The sequence below is a fragment of the Natator depressus genome, chromosome 14 (genome assembly GCF_965152275.1).
Source record: "Natator depressus isolate rNatDep1 chromosome 14, rNatDep2.hap1, whole genome shotgun sequence".
Classification (NCBI taxonomy): Eukaryota; Metazoa; Chordata; order Testudines; family Cheloniidae; genus Natator; species Natator depressus.
Window position 1 is genome coordinate 16,392,818 of NC_134247.1, and position 21,576 is coordinate 16,414,393.

At 42.2% G+C, this 21,576-nt stretch overlaps 1 protein-coding gene across 1 annotated transcript in view; it reads right to left on the reverse strand.

Annotated features, from left to right (window-relative positions):
- Nucleotides 1–21,576, reverse strand: part of UBE2O (ubiquitin conjugating enzyme E2 O) — a 92,147-nt gene that overhangs the window by 30,232 nt on the left and 40,339 nt on the right. Inside the window, exons 2-4 of the mRNA XM_074971878.1 lie at nucleotides 11,878–11,937; nucleotides 1,524–1,634; nucleotides 273–370 (exon numbers count right to left, since the gene is read on the reverse strand). Coding sequence (XP_074827979.1) covers nucleotides 273–370; nucleotides 1,524–1,634; nucleotides 11,878–11,937 — 269 coding nt within the window. The remainder of the gene's footprint in view (nucleotides 1–272; nucleotides 371–1,523; nucleotides 1,635–11,877; nucleotides 11,938–21,576) is intronic.

Here is a 21,576-nt window from a genome sequence, read left to right on the forward strand (position 1 = left end):
TGTGATTTCTGGATCATAATCATACTGTCAGGGATTAGCTTTGCTTCATCTAAGGGGTAACAGAGCTGCCAACTATCCAATATATACTTTTACACCCCTTCTTGCCCAAAATGTGTTATCACCTGTGGCTGAAAATAATGTGAGCACAAGACCTGCTGTCACCAGAGTAATGGCTGCACGAGTGAGATGCCACGCATGCTTAGAGTACTTTTAAAAAAGACTACAGTTACCACGCCCAAAGGTAAAGGGGATGTTCTGTTTCAGAAACGTACCTGGCTCCATTGGAGAGCTTCAGGATGACTTGGTTCTTTAAGTCATAGACCTTCCCTAGCCAACAGTCAAAGGCTATGTAGTCGCCGTACATAAATGGCTAAGGAAAAAACAAACCAACTGTAAAATGCAACCTAATTCCTTGAAATAGCATGTAAACAACACACAATGCAGACTGCCCAGCAATCTCTTCTGCTCAAAATGGCCCAGGACTGAAACAGCAGGGCTGCTGCAAGTTGGAATTGAGATATACTGTAGAAGTGCATGCTTTGCATGCAAAAATTGGCCCGATCGATACCTACATTCTCTAGGTAATGAAAACAGCTTGGTCTCTTTCTTGACTTTTTCTTGGACCGTAAACAGAGAAAACGGTCTTAATCTATCTGTAAATTGCTTTGCACATTATTTATAAGGTGGACTGGCCAGAGCTGTGCAAAGGAAATCTTGTGCAGCACCTGCATACATTGGGTAAAGCAGTGCAGAGTATGATCAGTTTCACCTTCATGGGCAGTTATTCCAACCCTAGAAGAGACGCTTATGTCCTTTTGCAGGAAAACCTCCCTGTAGCTGCCACCCACAAATACATATCTCTGCAGAATGGTTGCAACATTCCTCATCACTTTAGAAAGGCTTCACACTACAGCCATTTATGGAGGGGTGGGGGAAAGGAGGGAAAGACGCTTGTTTCCAGTCTATTTTCTCAACTCAATGAAGGAAACAAACAGGGAAAATCTTCGCCTTCAATTTATCGCTTTGCAATCACCCACCCACTCAAAACCAGGTATGCAGGGAAAACCAGGTATGACTCAGTCTGCTTCAGATGGACCAAAAAAAAAAAAAAAAAAAAGATTTGCTTTTAAACATTTCTGTAACCTGTTGATATAGTAACTATGTGTTGCAGCTTAGGACTGTGTCATTGTCATGGGACTGCCAGGGTCAGGTGATCCCATCAGCTAATCACAACGCAGAAGCGTCTCAGACCATTCAATACTGACAGTCTTCTCAGTCTAATGGGATCTAGCAGTGTGATCAGAAACACAGGAGGGAAGGGGTTGGATGCTACACTTTCCTCCGGCAGTAAGGACATTTCTGGTAGATTTAGAATAAAGCCAAGTCACAGGTGTACAACAAAACACTGAAGTGTCCATCTTGCAAGGGGCGCTGCTTGCCTGGGGTACACCACCATCCCTGCGAGGTACCAAACCCCTAGCTCCCCTGGGAAGAGAGGAGAAGGATTGTGGCTGTATTCTCACCCAGATATGCTGTAGGTCTTTGCTGTTGACAGGATAGAGGATACAGTTGGTTCCTACCAGCTTCACAGCACACTCTATGTTTACATCGATTACAGTCCCGCACTGGCTGTCCTGAAAATGCAAAGAGAGAGGGGGTGGGGGAAAAGGGTCAGTAACTGGGGAAAATTCTCAAGTGATAGGTCAACTGCACGCAGGTGAAAGGTGCAGAACTGACAGCCCTGGATGGGTGAAACCCTCTATTTATCCTCAGAGCAGACAGCACTGACAGAAGCAGTGCAAACTTCCCCCAATAACCCTGTTCTGGAAGGATCACTGCACCCAGAAATGTAAAGCAGTCTGAAATCAAGGATTGGGTGCGGGGGGTGGGGGGGTTAAGTTAAAAAACCCCTTCTTCCCAGTGATCATTTTAACAGGCTGTTGCTGCAGCAACCTATGAATTTCTGCCTCTGCTTGTGTAAGGAGACAGCTCGTTCAGCTGGCAACGTAAAACAGCTGCTGCTTGTTCACCAGTTTAGCACTTGAGTCCCCTGTAGCTTGGCTCCCAGATAAATGGTGTCCTGTTACTGTCACGCTCAACGGAACAATTCACTGCGACTCCAGAGGATTTCCTCCCACAGGTAAAGCTCCAAACAGAGGGCAGAGCATGAGTGCCAGATGCCAAGAAGCTATAAAACAGTTTGTTGCCTTTTTACTCTGAGAGTTTCCTATTCAACACACTTTACCTATTTTTCTTCACCCTACAGCTGGCAGCCAGTGCAGTAGAGAAGCTGGCATCTTTCACTGGACCAAATGTATTAAGTCACAAGATTTCAAGCCAAACACCTTACTCGTTGGTCCAAACAAAAAACATTATCTACCCTCGCTCACTTTTTAGTGGGGACCAATGATCAAATCTTCAGTTAAAAAAAAAGCTGAGCTTTAGACGTCAGCCTTTAGAAAGGGTTCTACAGTAACACGTACACATTTCACGAACACACACATACGGTTTAGCTCTCCAAGGAAGAGAAGCTAACCCAAACATTCTGGCAGCAGACTCTGGCAGCTACTCTGCCCTCCTGACACAATCAATAGTTTTATGTTCATGACCATAGTCCATTACAAAACCGGACCAAGGGTCGGCGTGGAGAATGCATTGCTCTCATTGGCTTCAGTAGCTGTCCTGATCTCAAACATCAAGGTCTACTATTAATGGAAACAAGAGAACGCACACTTTGAAGAGCTGACACTGTACAAGTACTGAATGAGCTAGCTCATTCCACATAAACATTCTGTCCTTTTTAACAGATTTATTTACTCAAGCCTTGCATCTAGAGCCACATGCAGCTTTCTAAAAATCCACACGTTTTTTGGTGCTCAATTCACTCTGCCTGCTCTCAGGGACAGCCAGTCATAGGAAGGACCTTCACAAATACAGACGGGGACTGTCCAGGATATTATTTGAATAGATTGCTCAGCAAATGAACCAGAGCTGTCTGGATTCCCTTCATCCTTCCTAGGCAGAATACAGGGCTTGAGGCAGTGAGATGCAGGGAGAGAAATCATTCATCTGTTCTCCTCCAGACAGCCAAGAAGAGGGGGATCAAGGGAGGGAAGCTCATTTACCCCCACCCCTATAATGTGTGTTGGCAACAGCACATCTCTGCTCTTCTCCCTAGCATAATGGTGCCAGCATTACTCAGTAATGTAGGGCTCTGTAGTTTGATTGGAATAGCACAGCTCTGAAACAAAAAACCCTGACTACCATAGACAGGGAAACCCTGCTGTCAACAATTGCATTCAAAGACTTAAGCATAGCTTTGCCAGAGCCGTGCTCAACTATTTTCCCAGACAGCAGCTGCTAGCTTACTTCAAGCCACAGGACAAACAAGACCTGGACAGCAAGTCTCACCTTTAAGAACTCAACTGCAGTGGCTCATTACTTTGCATGCGACTACTTGCCTCTGCTCTGCACCAGAATGGTCTTAGATTTGATAAACCCCATAATATTGTTCCTTATCATTTAATACTTTTATTTCTAGTTTTTACTTCGTAATTCCAGGTAAAAGAACCTGAAAATGTTGGTTTATGATGAACATTTCAGAATTTCACTCATCTCAGGAGATATGATTTTTGTGCATCAGATAGCAAGTGCTAGGAGAGTTCTAGGAGCCAACAAAGCATTATGTTCTAGAGGCTGCAATTTCTACCAAATGATCTCGGGGTCCCCCTCCCCCGTCCTTCATTTCTAATGGAAAAGGCACAATAGTACACTCAACATCTTATCAATAGGTGACATAGAAATGCCTTCACTGCACTTGCATTTATCCGCCAACCACCAAAAAATAATCAAGTCATAAGTAGTTCAGAGAATTCTCTGCTGGTTTAGTCTGTCTCATACCATGTCCATTTCCCACTCACTGACCAAAGCTTTCCAAGGCACATCACATTAAAATACTGAACAGGAAAGACAGCCTCTGTGGTATAGAGCAGGGACTCTGCATTATACAGCAAGCCTGCCAGTGTCTGGCTATGTGCCCTGGTCCCCTGCCTCTGCTCCCTGCCTATTTCCAGGGGTCTCATGACTAACACTGCTATTGAAAGAACAGAGGATCAGCAGATGAAGCGTGGAGATTGCTTAGCAGCAGTCTTGTGCTGAGCTTGTTACAGAGGTAGGCTCAACCTTATTGCTCGGCTCTGCTGAGATGAGGCAAAAAGCTGCTGCTTCATTGGATGCAGAGAGATTACAGAAACAAGTGTTTTCAAAACAAGTTCAATTTTTAATTTGTATTTTCAATTGGGATTTCTCCATACACAATTCCAGCCAAGGACAAGCCAGGAGGTTCCCCCAGTTTCCCCACTCTATTACACTTATCTGCTCCAGTTTTCCATTCCCCTCTTCCCAAGCCCCTCTCTGGTGGAGACTCCTTTCGGAGTCAGTCATGGTTCTTGGGTCAGTCAGCAGGAAGCTCCTGCTAATCTAAAGTGAATATGCATCCCCCATAGCGCTTCCAGTCCACACTGGCCTAGGGTTATGAGAGACCAAGTCTCCAACTGGGCAAGCCCCCTTGCTTTAGCAGATAAGAGACTTTAAGGTGGCCCCTTCGGAACCTTCATATTCTGTCATCTACAGATCTTGTTTTAAATCACTGTGTGGCTTAGTTCAGCTTGTCCCTCCCCTTGGACAGGTGCTCAGAAGCAGGGCTGTAAGTGACTGTATGGGAGAGAGTGTGACTTTGGAGAACATCCAGGGGTTACACCCCAGGACACCCCATCTGTGCCACCCTTCCTCAGTGCCTCCCCTCCAATTACTTGGATGTTCTTAACTTATTTTACTATGAGACTGTGACGTTATCTGATTAAAATATGACCATATAGATCATTGTTGCGAACACTGTTCTATATCTGCAGCAAATATTGTACAAAGGTTGTCAAGTGAGGTGTCTATGATAAGGTTACGATTTGCTAGTCATGATTATGCTATCTGTACGCATGTATCGTTTTTGTATTTGAAGTTATAAGTATTGGCTCTATACTTGGATTTCAACTGTTTGCTCTTGGGGTAATGCCACAAGGTAGCTAGCCAGTACATCTTGGAGGGACTATTCAAATGGAGTGGCCCATCAAAAGAACATTTAACTGACAATGGACCATGGGAGACGCCCATCTACACTTAATGGAATTTCCTGCTGTGACCAGGCAAAATGATGGACATAGGACTTGCCCACGTGACCCAAACTCCATCTTGTTGCTGTAATTTTCCACAGTGAGAACAATGGGATGCCCTCCACATTGCAAAAGCTACAAAAGGCCCTGGAAACCCCTCCATTTTGTCTTCAATCCTGCTTCTTACCTCTGGAGGAACTTTGCTACAAACTGAAGCTCTGAACAAAGGACTGAATGACCCATCCAAGCTGTGGATGTATTCCAGAGACTTGACTTAAGCCAGCAGTTTATTCCATCACTGCTACAAGCCTGAACCAAGAACTTTGCCATTACTATATGTAATTGATTCCTTTAACCAATTTCAACTGTAGCTTCTCTTTCTTTTTATGAATAAACCTTTACATTTTAGATACTAAAGGATTGGCACCAGCATTATTTTTGGGTAAGAGCTAAGTTATATATTGACCTGGGTGTGTGGCTGGTGCTTTGGGATCAGAAGAGCCTGCTGAAACTAGTTGTAAAGAACCACTCATCCCTGAATCCAGTTTTCTTGGTGGTGATATAAGAACTGGAATGCCTGAAGAAACTGCCTTTATGTTTTCTTGTTAGCCAGTGTGGTGAAACAGGACTTTACTTTTATGGCTGCTTTGGTATACTTTAGAAAAGAATAACCACCAGTTTTGGGTTGTGTTTGTCCTATTTCTAGCAGTTTGTCCTGAATTTGGCATCCTCAGTTGTGACCCACTAAGGCACAGTTACAGAGACACTAATCCTTGAGGAGCAGAACCTGCTGGCTACAACTTTTCCTGCTGATTCATTCCACCAGGTTAGAATGGGGCCGAGTGATTCATTTTCAAAGTGAAACCAAGCCAGCATGTGTCTTGTGCGATAATACAGGGTTTTAACTATAGATTTCCCCCAAGCCTCCACACGGTCAGCCTCAGTCAGGTGGAACTGTGCCCTGTTCTATTCTATTCAAGATAAAGGGGAAGGTCACAGGAAAATGGAGAGTCAAGATTTCACTGTTCCCTTCTAAAATCAATTTCTCATGAGCCAGTGATGAATGGATGGAACTGGAAATCCAGCACTGTGCCCGTTAGCACACGATCAATCACAGCTTAATTGAGGCCTGAGTGCTAGATGAGTCAAGCACCCTTTGTTGCAATGAACACATTCCTGTGCATCCATCGTTGTCCCCACAGCACATATCATGCCGGAGAAATGCCCAAGTTTGGGATGGGGAAGCTTTCATTTGTCCAGTTCACCATCCCATCCAAAACACAGCCGTATGAAAGGCTTGGAAGAGAAGAAAATGACTTGTGTTGGTTGCATTTTTTTTTTTAAACCACACCATACCATCAATGAAAAATTAAGACCAGCCACATATTGGAAAGGGTCGAGTGATGGCAGGTAGTTAAATGCTCAGATCTGCACCTGAGGTGACAGTGTGCAAGATAGCAGTTCTGGCACAGTAAGACATCACACATTAGCACACACATGAAATAAGTGAGACAGCATATTATCCTTAGCTCATTCAGAAAGGAAAGTGTGAAAGGACAGAAAACATTTGCCAAGGGAGGGAGGGGGAGAAGAGAAGAAATACCAGTAGAAACAAATCATTTCAACCTTCTAGGAAGACAGTAAAAGAAAGGCAACGGAGGGTAAACAAAAGGAAAACTTGTCAGTGAGTGTCCCTCAGAGTAAAAATGAAATGCAACAGTGCCCATTTACTGCCAGGTACTGGAATGTGTCCTTAATCGCCCCTTTATTACACATACAGGTCATACCACTTGTGATAAAGTTAGTGGCCAGCTGTCTCTCTCACCGCACCACCAGTGGGTCTGACATTGGAGAGGAAGCTGGGAGAAAATACACATCAGAATAAGTAGGGACGGAGTTTGCAACTGCAAAATACTGCCAGGCTAGCTAAATTCCTAAAGAGATCATACGGCTCATTTGAGGACAGATATTGAACATCCTTGATGTTCCCCTCATGCAATCAAATCCACACATCTCCGATTGAGCGCTAATGCTGTAACATTCTACAACATAGCAACTAGGACTTAAAACAACATTGGGGAAGAGGAAAGCTTGTGGTCTGCTGTTAAAGAACCAGCTCCATTCTGCTGAATTGGCTATACTGGACACTTTTAGCTACGTCTTGCCTCAAGAGCCCATGGAGTTTTCACACCTGTTTTCTGAGGTCAGATGTACAGAGAGCACTCACTGGAGATCTATTTTGAAAGATCTCTCAAGAGACACTTCTTCCCATTCAGGAATACGGGAAGTTATGCTAACTGCACCACAAAACTCTGTTTCCATTGCAACTGCTACACTAGACCTTGGAAATTTTACTTCCAATGGATAAAGAGAATATTTTACATGTATATGGGCATGCTAAATGCTGGGGTCATGAAAGAGTTTTATGGTAATATGTCTCCAATGCAGACTCTGCTAGTCCTGTAAAAAGGTACCAGGCACAGGATGAATTTTAATTTGGCTAGGCTCAGTTGCAGTACCTAGAGAGGTGATTCAACCAGTATGTGGAACTACTGTACGGACTTAAACTTTATAATGAAACAAGTCTTCCCTTGCAAAACAGCAAGAGTGTTGCATGTGATGGACAAGACAAGATGTGAGCTAAATCCAGGGGCACATTGCTTGGGAATTCTGTGCCCAGAATGTGAAAAGGCAGGATATATACAGGTTTAAAAGCAAGAAATGTAACACTATGTGCAGATGAGACAGCCAACCAACCCAGCTTCAGGTGAGCAGGGAAAACGGGAGAGCCTCTGGTACCAACCTCATACAGTGTGGGACTCCCACTTCACCTTTGCCCCATCCCCCACTCACAACAAAAAACCCACCAACCTTTGAAGTCCAGACACCAGAAGTAAGAGCCACACCCTTTACCCTCAACATGGTATTGGGAGCTCTTATGTTGCTCCAATGCTGGGTCAGCTCCTATGGCACACAGTCTCTAATTAATGCTCCAGCACACACCAAGGTGGGTGTAAAGGCAAAGTGTCGCGCGAACTGCTGCTTCCAAAAAGCATTCTGCACCACCTTCACTGCCACCCCATGGGCGAGCGTAAAAGAGTCCCGCTTAAATATCACGCATGAAGGCAAACCACTGAACACTGACAAAACGTACAAGTGCTTATATACAAATGCTAGAAGTCTAAATATTAAGATGGGTGAACTAGAGTGCCTGGCATTAAATGAGGAAATTGATATAATAGGCATCATGAAAACTTGGTAGAATGAGGATAATCAATGGGACATGGTAATATCAGGGTACAAAATACATAGGAATGACAGACTAGGTTGCACTGGTGTGGGAGTGGCACCATATGTGAAAGAAAGCCTAAAGTCAAAGAACAAAATCTTAAAATGAATCAAATTTTACCATAGAATCTCTATGGATAGAAATTCCATGCTTGAACAATAAGAGTTTAGCAGTAGGAATAGACTACTGACCACATGACCAGGACAGTGACTATGAAATGCTCAAGATTGAAGAGCCCACAAAAGCAGAAAATGCAATAATAATGGGGGATTTCAACTATCCTCATATTGATTGGGTATGTGTCTCCTCAGGACGGCATGCAGAGATAAAATTTCTAGACACATTAAATGATTGCTTCTTGGAGCAGCTTGTCCTGCAACCCACAATGGGAGAGGTAGTTCTTGATTTAGTCCTAAATGAAACACAGGATCGGGTCCAAGATGTGCACAGAGCTGAAATGCTTGGTAATAGTGACCATAATGTAATTAAATTTAACATCCTTGTAGGGGGAAAAATGGCAGAGAAACCCACCATGGTTGCATTTAACTTCAAAAAGGGGAACTACATAAAAAAGAGGAAGCTAGTTAAATGCAAATTTAAAGAAACAATCACAAGGGTGAAATGCCTGCAAGTGGCATGGATACTATTTAAAAATACCATAAACAGAGGCTCAAACTAAGTGTATACTGCAAATTAAAAAACAAAAACAACAAGAGGACCAGACAAATACCACCATGGCTAAACAGAGTAAAAGAGGTGGTTAGAAGCAAAAAGGCATCCATTAAAATTGGAAGTCAAATCCTAGAGAGGAAAACAGAAAGGACCATAAACTCTGGTAAGTCAAGTGTAAAAGTATAAGGCAGACCAAGAAAGAATCTGAAGATCAACTAGCCAAGCACACAAAAATGGACAGCAACCTTTTTATTAAGTAAAGCAGAAGCAGGATACCTGCCAAACAGTCAGAGGGGCCACTTGACGATCAAGGTGCTAAGAGAGCACTTGAGAGAGACCAGGCTGTTGCAGAGAAGCTACATGATTTCTTTGAATCAGTGTTCACTGCAGAGGTTATGGGGGAGATCCCCATGCCTGAGCCATTCTTTTTAGGTGACAAATCTGAGGAACTGTCCCAGACTGAGGCATCAGTAGAGGTGGTTTTGGAGGAAAGTGATAAAGCAATCAGTAGTAAGTCACCAGGACCAGATGGTATTCACCCAAGGGTTCTGAAGGAACTCCAATATGAAATTGCAGAACTACTAACCATGGTAGGTAACCTATTGCTTAAATCAGCCTCTGTACCAGATGACTGGAGGGTAGCTAATATAACGCTGATTTTTTAAAAAAAGGCTTCAGAGGTGATCCTGGTAATTATAGCCTAGTAAACTTAACTTCAGCACTAGGCCAATTGGTTGAAACTATAGTAAAGAACAAAATCAGACACATAGATAAACACAATATGCTGGGGAGAAGTCAATATAGCTTTGTAAAGGGAAATCATGCCTCACCAATCTATCAGAATTCTCTGAAGGAGTCAACAAGCATGTGACCAAGAGTGATCCAGTGGATATAGTGTAGTTGGACTTTCAGAAAGCCTTTGACAAGGTGCGTCACCAAAGGCTCTTAAGCAAAGTAAGCAGTCATAGGAATAAGAGGGAAGGTCCTCTCATGGATCAGTAACTGGTTAAAAGATAGGAAACAAAAGAGTAGGAATAAATGGTAATTTTTCACAATGGAGAGAGGTAAATAGCAGGGTTCCCCCAGGGATCTGTACTGGGATCAGTGCTGTTCAACATATTCATAAGTGATCTGGAAAAAAGGGTGAACAGTGAGATGGAAAAATGTGCAGACAATACTATATTACTCAAGATAGTTAAGTCCAAAGCTGACTGTGAAGAGTCACAAAGGGATCTCACAAAACTGGGTGACTGGGCAACAAAATGGCAGGTTAAATTCAATGCTGGTAAGTAATAAAGTAATGCACTTTGGAAAACAATTCCCCAAGTATACATACAAAATGATGGGGGGTGTACATTAGCTGTTATCACTCAATAAAAAGATCTTGGAGTCACTGTGGATAATTCCCTGAAAACATCCACTCAGTGTGCAGCAGCAGTCAAAAAAAGCCAACAGAATGTTAGGAACCATTAAGAAAGAGATAGATAAGACAGAAATATAATGCCACTATAGAAATCCATGGCATGCCCACACCTTGAATAGTGCGCGCAGTTTTGGTCACCTCATCACAAAAAAGAAAAATCAGAAATGGAACAGATGCAGAGAAGGGCAACAAAAACTATCAGGGGTAGGGAACAGCTTCCATATGAGGAGAGATTAAAAAGTCTGGGGGCAGGTGTACACTACAAACTGGCTTCATTGCAGCTGCACCACTGTAGTGCTTCTAATGAAGATGCTCTAAGCTGATGGAAGAGAGCTCTCCCATCGGCTTAATAACTCTACCTCAGAGAGGCGGTAGCTATGTTGACAGGAGCTCTCTCACCAACACGGTGCTGTGTATGCGGGGGTTAAGGTCGGTATAACTACGTCGTTCAGGGGTTCGGATTTTTCACACCCGAGTGACGTAGCTATATGGAAATAAATGTGTAGTGTAGACCTCGCCTGGAACCGTTCATTTTAGAAAAGAGATGACTAAGGAGGGATCTGATAGAGGTCTATCAAATCACAAACAGTGTGGAGGAAGTGCATAAGGAAGTATTATTTACCCTTTTACGTAACACACGAACTAAGGGGTCACCCGATGAGATTAACAGACAGCAGGTTTAAAACAAACAAAAGGAAGTATTTCTTCACACAATGCAGAGTCACCCTGTGGAACTTGTTGCCAGGGGAAGTTGTGAAGACCAAGAGTATAACTGGGTTCAAAAAAGAATTAGATAAGTTCATGAAGAACAGGTCTGTCAAAGCCTATTAGCCAAGATGGGACGCAACCCCATGCCCTAGCTGTCCCTACATCTCCAACTGCCAGAAGCTGGGACTGGACGACAGAGGATGGATCACTCGATAAATTGCCCTGTTCTGTTCATTCCTTCTGAAGCCACTGCCAGAGACAGAATACTGGGCTTGCTGGATCTTTGGTCTTACCCAGTATGGCCATTGTTATGAACCATGTGGGATGTTTCACCATTATGGGTGCAGGGAGACTCCTTCAAATTTAAAGTTCAGAGGATAGGCAAGCTTTTTGTTCAATTATGTGAGATTCTCAGCCTCACCTACTCAAGAGGCTTCCATCTCTTCCAGTTATGCACTATGACTGATACTGCATTTCTAACCATAGTTTGCTATCTGTTAATACATTAAAAAATGAAGCTGTTGGATGCTTTCTGGGTGTGTCTGACTTCAATTTAGGTGTTTTGGCCAGTCTTAGATATCCATGCAGCAGTATCATGATCTTTTAAAAGAAGCACTTACATTTGAGCTCATGTGTCTGACCACATCCCGAGGGACCACCGAGCGATCCTCAAGCTTCAGCTAGGAGAAAAGAGGGAAAAAAAGAGACCAGGTTTAGTGACCTCAGATGACATTTGATGAAAAACTAGGACAAAGTGAGTGAAATGGTCTATTTAGCTGTTAATACTTCATGCTTCTGGAATATAGAGCGTTTCAGCAGAGGCTCGCAAAGTGCTTTTTATAGGCACTGGATTAACCCTCTCAGCACTTTTCAAGGCAGGCATTATGCCCATTTTGTAGCTCTGAAACATGGCAATTAAGTGATCTGTCCATAGTTTTGCTGCAAATCAATTATGCTGCAACACCAGGAATAGGACACAGAAATCTTGACTAAGTTCCTGGCTCTCCCAATCCACATTTCAGTATCCTGTGGGGGGGGTGGTGATACAGGTGAAAGTGGATCACAAAGGCCAGTTTCCCTTTGTCTTGTACTATTCATCTAACCAGTTAAGCATCACACACACACACACACACACACACACAAAATACCCCAAAACTCTGTGGTAACCCCATTTAGCCAAGAGCATCTTGTGCAGCTCTTGGAAAGCCACATCTTAACTAGCTAGGGACGTGATTTGTGTTATTGTGCTTTCCCATCACAGCACACACTCCCCTTAAAACCAGTCAAGTGCAGAGATTCTCTAGCCCTGCAGCAAAAATTTTTTAAGAAGTTATCGTCTACAATATACAAGACATTGTTTATGCCTTCTGTTTCACTCAGCAGACCCATCGCCCAGGCAAGACAAAATTCTTGTATCAGAACACACCATTAAAAGCAGAGGCTAAGATTTGTTCATGTATATCCCCCTTCAAACTCTAGGCTTCTCAAAGCACTTTACAGTAATGAGTTAGAAATTACTTCCAAAGCGACTGTGGCAGCAAATGGAGTAGCTGAACAACCATGACATGCTCAGCAATAGTTCACACACAGCCTTGGGCATCAGAACTCACTGAACTGAGGCAGGGAGGGGATGAGGCAATGTGGTTTGGTGGACTAAAATGTAGTAGTAAGAGACAGGTACTTCTGAATTCTAACCCCAGTTCTGCCAATGATCTAATGCAGCCTTAGACACATCACAATCTCAGTTAAATACGGGAATACCAACATAGTTTCCAGAGGTGTTGCAAAAGGCATGTTAACTATTGTCTGTACAGCATTTTCATTCCTGAAAATGTGTTAAATACCATTACAGCCCTTTTGGGCAAGTGTTCTGGGGATCTACAAGAATTGAGGATAGAACTACTGATTAGCATCTTACTCTCAAGACAAACTTTTAACACTGCATCATCTATCAAAACATTGGAAAAAACTTGCCAAGGGTTCCAAGTATCAGAGGGGTAGCTGTGCTAGTTTGTATCCACAAAAACAACGAGGAGTCCTTAAAGACTAACAGATTTATTTGGGCATAAGCTTTCATGGGTTAAAAAACCCTACTTCTCCACGAAAGCTTATGCCCAAATAAATCTGTTAGTCTTTAAGGTGCCACCGGATTCCTCGTTGTTTTTGCCAAGGGTTATTGTGGATTCCCTTTCACAGACAACTTTAAAATCAAGACTGGATGTTTTTCTAAAAATATATGCTCGAGGAATTATTTTGGGATGTTCTATGGCTTAAATTATACAGGCGGTCAGACAAATGGTCCCTTCTGACCTTGGAAGCTATGAACTGCTTTTCCCCATCAATCTCTATCCCAAAATTCAATACTGCTTCATTGGCATTTGGTGGAAATCCAAGCTGTAGCCTGAGGCTTGGATTAGCGATTTAGTCAGAAACGTGTAATCTAAGGGCAAGTGCTGGAACCAAACATCCTACTATGTACGGTCATATTTTACTGAAAACCCATAAAGTAACACACACAATTAACTATAATGAGTTGAATGGTTAAAACGGGACTGGGAGTCAGAACGCTCTACCACTGTATATCTTTGAGCATGTTAATTTCTTACGCCTGTTGGTGATATTTCCTTCATCTCCTCCCCCAAACTCTCAGGAGTAGTGAGGGTTAAGTTTTGTAAAGCGGTTAGAAATTCTTCAGTGAAAAAGGTGCTACAAGTACATAGTTATTTTAACAATAAACCACAGGTAATTACAGTGTTTACATTCCAATAAATCCTCAACCATAAAATGCACTCTGATATTCTAAAGAATTAACTTATTCTGTTATTCAAAGTGTACCATTTACGCTTATATTTTAACATGCATTAGAATAATTTAATTGCAATGACACTGGTGTTGAAAAACACCATAACATAAACTAAACATTACTTACTAAATCACACTTCTTTGTTATAAATAATAGTGTCTGGTAGATCCCTAATGGTGACAGGATGTTATGTCAAGCAAGAGTGACTGAACTTAAACGTTTCAGAAACTTATTACAATAAAAAGTTGTAAACAAATATTGTTCCCAGCCTGCTCCTAACAGTTTACACACACAAACTCATGAACAAAGTGGCCTGAATATACACCCTTTCCTGGGATTTTTCTTCACTGTTAACTTAAACAAAAAACAGCCCCATCTTCAGAGCCTTCCTATAATGCAATGCACTAGAGTTGCTGTCTGCAGCTCGTCTCTATGTCCCGGATTCTAAAACTCTCTGCCCTAAGCAAAGCTCAACGATTTTATACGTCTCTAGTGTAGCCAGTAAGATGCACCTGGTTTGGTTGCCAGGATGAGTGAGCAAAACAGTGCTACATCTGCATGCAAGATTCCAGCACCCGATATCCTATCATAATATTTAGAAAATCTGCCATTACACAGAAGGCTACCAAATCCCAGAGAAAACCAAATCAAAGAAAAAAAGATTAAAAATAGGGTGCCTTTTCGTGAATACCCAATATTCAACTCACTCAAGTTTCCTCTCCTTCTCCTCCTCTGTTTGTGCAGAGCAGACCAATGCTGTCTTCAACTGAAGTACAGGCCCCGCAGTTAAAATTATGTAACAAAATATTTAGAGTACTTTTAAACCTACATCTCATTTGCTATATTTCTCTTTGAAAATCAATACCGTGATGAGGCTTCTGCATTCAAGTCACATGCCTTGATAATGCCAGTAGGAATCTGAAATCGCAATTCCTTGAATAGGCACCTGGCTTTGCTATTCTTGAGTAGCCGTGGCATTCAGCCATGTCTTTCCACTAATCAGATGCTTTGTCCCAGATTGACAGCACTCTCAGCATCGTGTAATATACCTGACTTTGAGCTTTGCAGCAAATCCACAGCCAAAAAGGCACCATCCTAATTTTAGCAGAGAAATGTTAGTTTGCAACATCTCTTTCCAGGTCTGATAACACTTTGCCCTTCTTTTTGACGATAGGGTGGGAGGAATATAAATCATTTAATCACTTACTTTTAGCAGCAAGTTAACAGCTGATATTTATGAAACAATTTATTCCAGTTTAAAAACCTGAGTTGTTTGTTACTATACACACAACTTCTAAAAAAGTACCTACTGGTCTTTGTAGACTACTCTAGATATGCTAGGGTTAAATTCTCATTGTGATACATGGGGATTTAACCACTTAACTCATTAAAGCTAATGAGATTTCCTCTCAGACAGCCACCCTCTATGTTACAGATCAAAGCAGAGCAATTTGTTTGGATGATTCAGAATAGTCACAAGTGCCAAGAATTGTGTCAGGTAAAGTAGCAATCTATTTTGAAGCCATAAATGGCAAATCTTTCCTTAACAGAAATGCTATTGAGATTGTTGTTTGAACAACTAGCTCTGTTGGTACTCAAACAATATAACCTGTGTGTTTATTTTATACACAAAAGCGATACAAGTCCTCAGAGAGTTTTCTGAAATAGGACACACTCTCATATGCTTAAAATCAACAAGTGTTTACATTCTGAATATAACTAAATTTTCAAGCTAGTACTTTGGTTATGCTTGGAATTTCACCACCAGAATGAGACACTTTCTCCACAGATTTTTTTTTTTTGGGGGGGGGGGGGAAGAGGAGGAGTCTAAGTGGTCACTTGTTATCTAATCAAAACACAGGGGAAAATACATGCACACATATATACACAAATACATGACATTTGCCTTTTCACCCCTTGGGGCAGTGATGGGATATTTTAACTTCACAGTTTCCACAGGGATAAAGTGAAAAGTATTTCTGCATGGGGAAAAAAAAAAAAAAAAGACAACCATGAAGAGTGGCAGCTGCAGAACAAGTTTTCACGATAAGCAGGCAACACTGTCACATATGATAATACTGAATAGTCTGTTCTCTGCTCAGGATGAAGTGAGATTTGCAAGCTAGAGAACAAGCTTAACCTGGAGAAACAAGCAACAGTATTAAGAACAAATGTATCCTATGGGAAGTGAATTGTTTCTTTTCAGCTACTAATGGACGGGCACCCACATCACAAAAAGGCACCACAGCTACACCTCTTGTAGGCTCAGAGGAGGGAGCCACTGACCAAATGGGTCCTGGAGATTGAACTACCCTTACAGAGATGCTCTCCAATTTAGGAGTTTGGAAACTAGCAGGGATGACAATAAGAATGCAACTTGCCCTGTACGCTACCCAAGCTGAGACTCCAGCCTCCAAGGCTGTCCATCACCTTTCACCAGCAAAAAAATTCAGGTAACACAAACATAATATGTAGTTAGCAGGTATGACCAGAACAAGAGTGTGCTGCAATAAAAAGGTGGGGAGAAAATAACCAGTCTTGATTATACCCACTAGTTAGTGTCTGGTATGCATATTTTATTATATGCAATGAGAATTAACTCTGGCAATATAAATGTTAACATGGAGGAGCAGCAGTGAGAAGAGAATAAGAAAGATCCTTTTTAGAACTTAAGGGCAGATGGCAGCCTTTCATAAAAAGAAAATGCAAGGCATTTTCCTCCCACACCTGAAAAACAAAGCAGAGACTGCCTGCTTTTAGCAGAAACTCTAGAAAATATGAACAGTTACATTCTGTCTGGCATGGTGATGGGCTTGATGAGTGAATCAGTTCTTCCCATCCGACTTTTATCTTACTGCAACTATTTCTATTAGTTTGGTCTGAAGTGAAATTGAGTAAATGATATCATCAACAAGAATGCTAGTAAGCCAATTCTGACTTGCACTGGCCTGATGGCTATTTCTCCTTCCTCTCACATGGCCTGGTGCTTTGCACCACCCCTACGCCATCATCTTGTCTCATGGCCTTTAAAAGATCAGTTTCAAGCACTCTTGCTAAATACATGTAAATCTTGCTCAGACACCTAAAGAAAGGGTGGACAAGTACATTTTGTGCGGGGGAGGGGGGATGATAAGCTTTCATTGTTAGTGAAATGAAAGAAGAGGAGAGAAAGAATCAGTTACATTTAGAATTTACCATTGTTCCAGAATCTCCTTTTCCATGAAAAGCTTGAGGCTAAGTGAGGATAAAGTAGCTTTATTGTGTCACCATCCATTTCAGTCCTCATCTTTATTTATTTAGTCCTGTCCTGACCGGGGAGAGAGAGCCTGGATTGATTGTCTGTTGACTTTTCCTAGCTCTAAATTTCCATGGTTTTAGTCTCCTCCAAACAGGGTTTCCTGCACAGAATGCAGACCTTAACAAATCAACATGTTGTACCCATATCAAAAATTAAAAACTAATGTGCTTCCTCTGGATGTCTCTCCAGGTCACTGCCCCAGTTGAAAATAGCCAACCATCCCCATGTTGCATTTCTACTTTTAAGGGGTATCATATACTCAGCACCTCTGAAGTTGCCATGGAAACCTGTAGTTCCAAGGCTAGGGAAGAGAAAAAAAATCAAGTTAGCAACAAAGATTTGGGAAAGAGTCTACTGCAGCAACAGGTAATAAAGTATTGCAGCGCTCTCCCTGATAACACCAGGGAACGAGGACCTGAATCTGCCTTGTTCATTCTTTCAGTCCCCTTACCCCCATCCTCCAACTCCATCCCCCAAACACGATGCCTCTTCCACAGTTAAAAATTCATGAAAGCCAAGCTTTTTCCAAAGGGGGTTGTGCTAGAAGCAGTGCTTCCTTCCCAAGTAAGCAGCTACTCTGACAGCCAGCTGTGAAGCTATTCAATGTAATTAACCCTCTTCTCCCTGCTGGCCAGGTGCTACAGGGATAGCAAATAAATACCCTTCTTCCTCAATCTGCTGCCCTTCCAAAAAAATCTTTACTGGGATTCCAGAATCCACTGAAGCACATGCATTCCACCCCTTTCTTCCAACCTCCCCTCCAAAAAAAGCTATTCCTCCCCCACCCCGCCCCAATCTGTCTTAATTCAGACATCACTATTCTAAAGTGTGTGGATGTCACCAAATGCTAGAACGAGAGGCCTGGCCTTGACATGACCCACAGCCTTCTTGTGTATGGACTTAGTATAACCTGTAGCCATCTTTTATGTTTAGCCACCATAAGTTGAAAACAAAAAACTACAGAGTCAGGAGAATTCGGTCTTGACAGACAGATAGAAAAATATCAGCTGCAGCATTACGAACAGGGATAGATATATATTCAATGTCATGAGAATGGGAGAGAATGCACAAGCTATCATTGAGTTTCTGCAGCTTCTTCCTGATAATAAAAAGTATAAGGTTTTGCCAGTGCAAATGTATTCCACTAATGAAACAAAGATAAGTAGACCTTGAGAAGTTTTTACTAACTTTGAAAACCACAAATGCTAATGAGTAGGCAGTCTTAGGCATGTGAATTTTCATATAGTGAAAATGACTGGTTAGTGTTTTTGCATAGCTATGCTTTGAGTAAAATAATTGGTTATGGCATAGATAAGGGAAATTTCATGTTAACTATATAATGAGGGATAGGAAACAAGCTTGTAGGAACTTAACTCTGGGATACAGCTCAAGACCAAAGACTGTGGAAGCCAAAACCCCGGACGAGATCGGATCCTGACTGGACATTGGGAGACATCTGTCTGCTCTATTAGGAGTGGTGAGCATTAGATGCTTGGTGTGTGTATTCTGCTGATAAACTTGTACATGTATTTATTAACAATTAAAGAATGTTTACTGTGTGATAAAGGCTCCTTTATTGGGACAAGGTCCCGTTAACCCATAGAGGGGCATTGTACCCCAAAGGGGAAGGAAGAGAGAGAGAGAGAGAGAGCGAGCGCGTGCGCGAGCGAGCCCTAAATTGGGCAGGTAACAATGCTTGAATAAGTGACCTTGGTTTTGTGTCTTTGGGCTAATATGGGAGGAGCGGGTCTCCTTGCAAGTCTTTACGGTGACTTGCTCACTTAGATCCATAATTTTCTCATCTGACACACAAGAAGATGGGTGGGAGATAAGGGCCACGTTTTCAAAATTTGGCTACTAAAATGAGACTCCTAAATCCAAATTTAAAGATGCTAAATAGAGCAGCAACTGGGACTGAATTTTCAATCTTTAAAATTTTCTAACTTTAGTCACCAAAATCCACACTGATCCTGCTAAACTGCTGTTTTAGATTTCCAAGTGTTTAAATTCATATATAGGTGCCTAAATTAGCACTTCAGTGCTTAACACAGCTATTTAGCTGCCCGAAACATAGGTCTGAATGCATAAAGTTAGACAGTGAAGATTCCAAGTTTGGTCTGAAGCACTAGGAGCTACTGAAACAGAAGTTTCCAATGGGATTTAATAATAATGTGTAGCTAGTAATGTTATGTTAGAGATACAGCATGTGTTCTATTTCATGGCCTGTGCTCTATTTTCCCCCTTTGTACCTTAAGTTACTTCCCTTTAGAAAAAGGGACAGGAGTACTTGTGGCACCTTAGAGACTAACAAATTTATTTGAGCATAAGCTTTAGAGAGGCACTTGTGTTACATGGACCCTACTGTATAATACAGGAAACATTTGTCAAAAAATTAGGGAAAAGGGAGAAAGGTGAGTTTAGTGAGTGAGTGCTGGGTGGCTTTAGAGGCCGATGATACATAGGAGGTCAGATTAGATGATAAATCCCCCTTCTGCCCTTCAACTCTATGACTATGTGGGAGAAACTGGGAGAGCTGAAAATTTTGTGGATAATTTTGAACATTAAGAGGATCAACCAGAAATCCTCCTGTCACCAACTCCCCACAGGTTTTGGGTCAGCGTTCTGTACAATCCTAGAAGTGGTTCAGATTAGCTTCACTCCTAACACAACATGTCCTGAGGGGGTGGTAGTTGTGTATTTGGGGAAGGGGGTTTATGGAGGGAAGCTAATCAGACCATTGGGAAGAACAAATACTGCCTGAAACTGGAATCTTATAACCCAGTGGGGCTGAAGTCAGAAGATTATAACAAGCTGGGAGCTATTAAGCTACACAAGAGAGTCAATGATGCTCCCCATTGATTGGTTGATGAGTTATAGGCAGTGGCATCTCCAGATTATTCCTACAGGGCACAAATATCTACTCTGAGGCTCACCTGCAACCTATTCCAGGTGAGAAGCTCAAAGTCTGCTCTACTATCAGGAAGTTGAAAGGACCACAGTCTATTTGAAATATATTGTACCCTCCTGGAATAAGGCTCCAGATCGCTCCCTGATTAAGGTCTGGTCTAGACTAGACAAGGAAATTAGGTCAGTATAACTACATCACTCAGGAGTATGAAAAATCCACACCCCTGAGCGACCCAGTTAAAACCTTAGTTTAGATAGTGCTAGAAGAATTCTCCCATCAACCTACCTACTGCCTCTCGGGGAGGTGGGTTGCCCATGTTGACAGGAGAACCCACTCCCATCAGCATAGGTAGCGAGTTCACTGAAGCCCTACAACTGCGCTGCTGCAGCATTTTAAGTGTAGGCAAGCCCTAAGTGTTTGACAAGACACTAGGAGGCAGCTTCCTGATTCCCAAGGTGTGAGATCAGAACAGAATAGGAGATCTGAGCTGTGTTCCCAGCTCTGACTCTGGGTTAGTGTGATTTTAGGAAACTGAGGCACAGTAATTTGTCCAATCTGCAAAGTGGGGACAGAGAACACTTTACACTTTTACAAAGTGCCCCTCACCCAGGTATCTCAAAGTACTGTAACTGAAAGCCTCTTGTTAAAGATGTAGGAAGCGTTTGTTTTATTAAACACAAAAATCTTTGGCAGAGATATCCTGCATTAATGGTCTCAAATACAAGGTAACCTGAACCTTCCAACTGACTATTTCTCAGGGTCCATCATCTGGGAATGCTCAGCTCCCTACTTAAGTCCTAAAGTGCTTTTCACTAGACAGTGCTTACTCCATGCTTAAGTGAAAAGCAGCCAAACATTATGATTCTCCTAAAGCACAAGGGGATTTTAATTTTTTTTTAAATCAATTCAAAAGCATACAGGAGCTGGCCAGAAAGCCAAGTGAACAATGCAAAACACTGTTTTACAGGAGGTGACACTGAAACGTAACCTCAGGCGGGCAAGAACTGAGACAGATGTAAACATGTTCTCTTCTGTGGCTGAGCCTGGAGCCACACTAGAGACTTCAGGTGATGCTCAGGGCCAGCAGACCCATTCCAAAGGAGCTCTGCTAAAATTAAACAGATTTACGAAGTGCCCAAGGCTCAGTTGTTTTAAAACACCCACCCACCCACAGACAGTGGACAGCTACCTCAAAAAGTGTCATTGCTTGAAACGCACTGTGGGAGACCAGTCTCAGAGAAACATGCCTCCACTTGCGGCTTCTTTAACAGATGTAAAAAAAGATTCCATAATGACTGGATAATCCACAG